Genomic DNA, 2,805 nt, shown 5'->3' with positions numbered 1-2,805 from the left:
CAACAGCGAGCTGTACGCAATGTACGACGACCTCACTGTCGTGCAGCTTGTACGTCTCGCCAGGCTCCGGTGAGCTGGTCATGTCATTAGAATGGCGGACGACGAACCAGCCCGTAAAGTCCTCTTAGGCCGTCCGGAGGGACAGACGGGGCGTGGTAGGCCCCGTGTGAGATGGAGAGATTGCGTCGACTGGGACGCGATATCGGCCGGTATTCATACTTGGTGGACGAAGGCTCTCGACCGCGAGCGGTGGAAATGTTCCTTGAAGCAGGTAAAGACCGCTCGGCGGTTGTAGCCGGATTAAGTAAGTAAGTGGTACACTCGTATTGGTATTGGCACATTGGTACATAAACGTATGTGAAGTTTCATTTCAATCGGTCACTTAAGTTTTTTTTACAACGGAAAAAAAAACAAAGTATCGTGCAGTGATTTATGAACGTCAGTTGAAAGTGTATAAGGTCTCATCGCCTTCAGTTAGTACATTAAAAGCGGGTTTTTGAGTTTAAACGTGTTCGTACTAGTCTTCAATACGACCCATGTCAAAAACGTCAAAAAACAGACACAACACCCCAAATCGTATAAAAACTACGTATTGATAAATCGTCGAATCACTGAAAGAGGTTTAGTATAAGGCCTAGCCATCTCATTGAGCAGTGTAATAGTCGGAAACCAATCTTCTCTCGAGGCCTCCACTGTCAGGTAGTAGTACCCATCTACCCTGTCCGTCCCAGGCCAAAAGAGTCGATTAACAAACGGTTTTAAGGCGTTGGCAATAAGATCAGAACTGGTAAGTGAACGCGAGATCACTCCGGATCACGCTCCTTCGCGCGTTAGGTCCGCTCCGTAACAATAGTAAAATATTATTCTTTCTTGAATTGGCCGTTGAATTTGCTATTGTTTTGCTTGCTGCATTCTTATTGACTGGCAGCACTGCGTGCTATAAACTAACAACTTCACCAACACAATGCCAAGTCGACCCGGAACGCACACACTCGCGACTCACTCGGTTCTTGGTTCGGGCTTTCCTTCGTTTCGTTTTCCGCCGAGAGCTTTAGTTGTTTCGCGCGGTCGCGAGAAAAGAAAACGGTTTTGTCGCACGTGCGCGTTTGAATTCGATACACATGTTACGGTGATACGGCGTGTTTTGCTACAAACCAGGAAGAACCGGTGAAGCTGCAGAAAAGCTTCGAATTGCGTTATCCGCGTGGTTTGAAAAATGGTGTGTGAAAAGTGGCGCAAGATATGGCAATTCAAAAGTGCACGTGTTTTGTTCAAACTAACGCCAATCACTTAAACAGCATTAAGATGTGCGGTGGCCAGGAGCAGTGAAAGCCTCTGTTGTTACCGAAGTGTCGCTCCGAATGGAGCGGAATTAGTGCAAAGGTTAAGCGATTTAATTGGCGAAAATTACGCCCATCGGATCCGGAGCGCGGAGATACTTCGCCCCGAACGGAAGGAGTGCTTTGTGATCGAAGAAAGTGAGAGTGAATGAGTGAGACAAAGGACAGCTTTTCTCCCACTGTGCTGGCCTTTTCGGGTGCGGTGCTCCCCTTTCGGGTCGGTTGGCATTGAAAATTGCCGGTTGTTGCCGGCGCACCAAATTGAAAATCTAGAGAGAGAAAAAATGAGGTGAAACAAAGAAAAGTGAAATAATAGTTCGTGAAAGAGTATTAGTGGCAATCGATCGTTTGAGTAGATTTTACAAAGATCGAAAAATGGCCACCAACGGTCATAGGCATCCGATCGTGCGGTTGCTGTCGCTGGCCGGGTGCATCCTGGCGGCGTTCGGCATTCAGCAGCAGCAGATATTGATGGTCCACGACGTCGAGACCAGTGTCCGGGCGGAGGACTTCCAGCATCACAACCGCTGCGAACCGATCACGATCCCGTTCTGTACCAGCGTTCAGTACAACAGCACGATCATGCCGAACCTGGTGGGCCACACGAAGCAGGAGGAGGCCGCCCTGGAGGTGCACCAGTTTGTGCCGCTGGTCAAGATCGACTGCAGCCCGGACCTCAAGTTCTTCCTGTGCCTGCTGTACGCGCCGGTCTGCACGATCCTCAGCTACCCGATCCCGCCCTGCCGGAGCCTGTGCGAGAGTGCGCGGGCCTGCGAGGGCATCATGCGGACGTTCAACTTCCAGTGGCCCGAAAGCTTCGAGTGCTCCCGCTTCCCGGAAGACGGCGGCCAGGAGCTGTGTGTGTCGCAGAACAAGTCCACCGAGACGTCCACCAGCCGGCCAGCCGTGACGACCAAAATAGTGACAAAGTTTATCGACCGGAAGAGTAACCCGGCGAACGGTGGACTCGTCGGCGTCACGCAGCACCGAGATTTGGGATTCATCTGCCCGGTACAGCTGAAAGCTCCGTCTCTGATGGGCTACCAGCTGACCGTTGGAGGGAAGGTGAGCACTGTCTTTCAGTCGCTGCGTCTTAAATCCCACTCGTCACACGGCGGCAGATAACCCGCCGCCCCGAGCGTGAAATTCTGGTTCGTTTGATCGACACCGAACTCGAACCGGATGCAACGACGACGACGACGTGGCTAAAAGTTTCCGACAAACTGCGGAACACAGGGCGCCGGCACTCTCTATCTCTCCGGGACGACCGGAATGGGACAAAGAATCCAATTTTGCATTGTAAAAGGGCCATCATTAGGGCGAAGCATAAAAACTAATATTAAGTGCCGGGCCACAACGGGCGGGAAAGCTTTTCGTGGCGCGAACATGCAAACACTTCTCTTTAACGCGCGCGGAGGCTGCCGGCCCGGAATGCACCCGGAACCGATGCAGGGATGCAATTTTT

The 2,805-nt window shown here is 51.6% G+C and overlaps 1 protein-coding gene across 1 annotated transcript; it reads left to right on the top strand.

Moving 5' to 3' along the window:
- Nucleotides 1-1,922: 1,922 nt before the first annotated feature.
- LOC128276726 (frizzled-like) lies at nt 1,923-2,405 on the top strand (the record flags this gene model as incomplete). The annotated part of the gene is made up of 1 exon (XM_053015184.1): nt 1,923-2,405. A coding segment is annotated over exon 1 (483 nt), but the record flags the coding sequence as incomplete, so codon positions are not given.
- Nucleotides 2,406-2,805: the final 400 nt, after the last annotated feature.

Source organism: Anopheles cruzii, unplaced genomic scaffold (genome assembly GCF_943734635.1).
Source record: "Anopheles cruzii unplaced genomic scaffold, idAnoCruzAS_RS32_06 scaffold02241_ctg1, whole genome shotgun sequence".
NCBI classification, from domain to species: Eukaryota; Metazoa; Arthropoda; class Insecta; order Diptera; family Culicidae; genus Anopheles; species Anopheles cruzii.
Note: the sequence above shows the minus strand (reverse complement) of the source record. Positions and strands in the feature narration are given on the sequence as shown.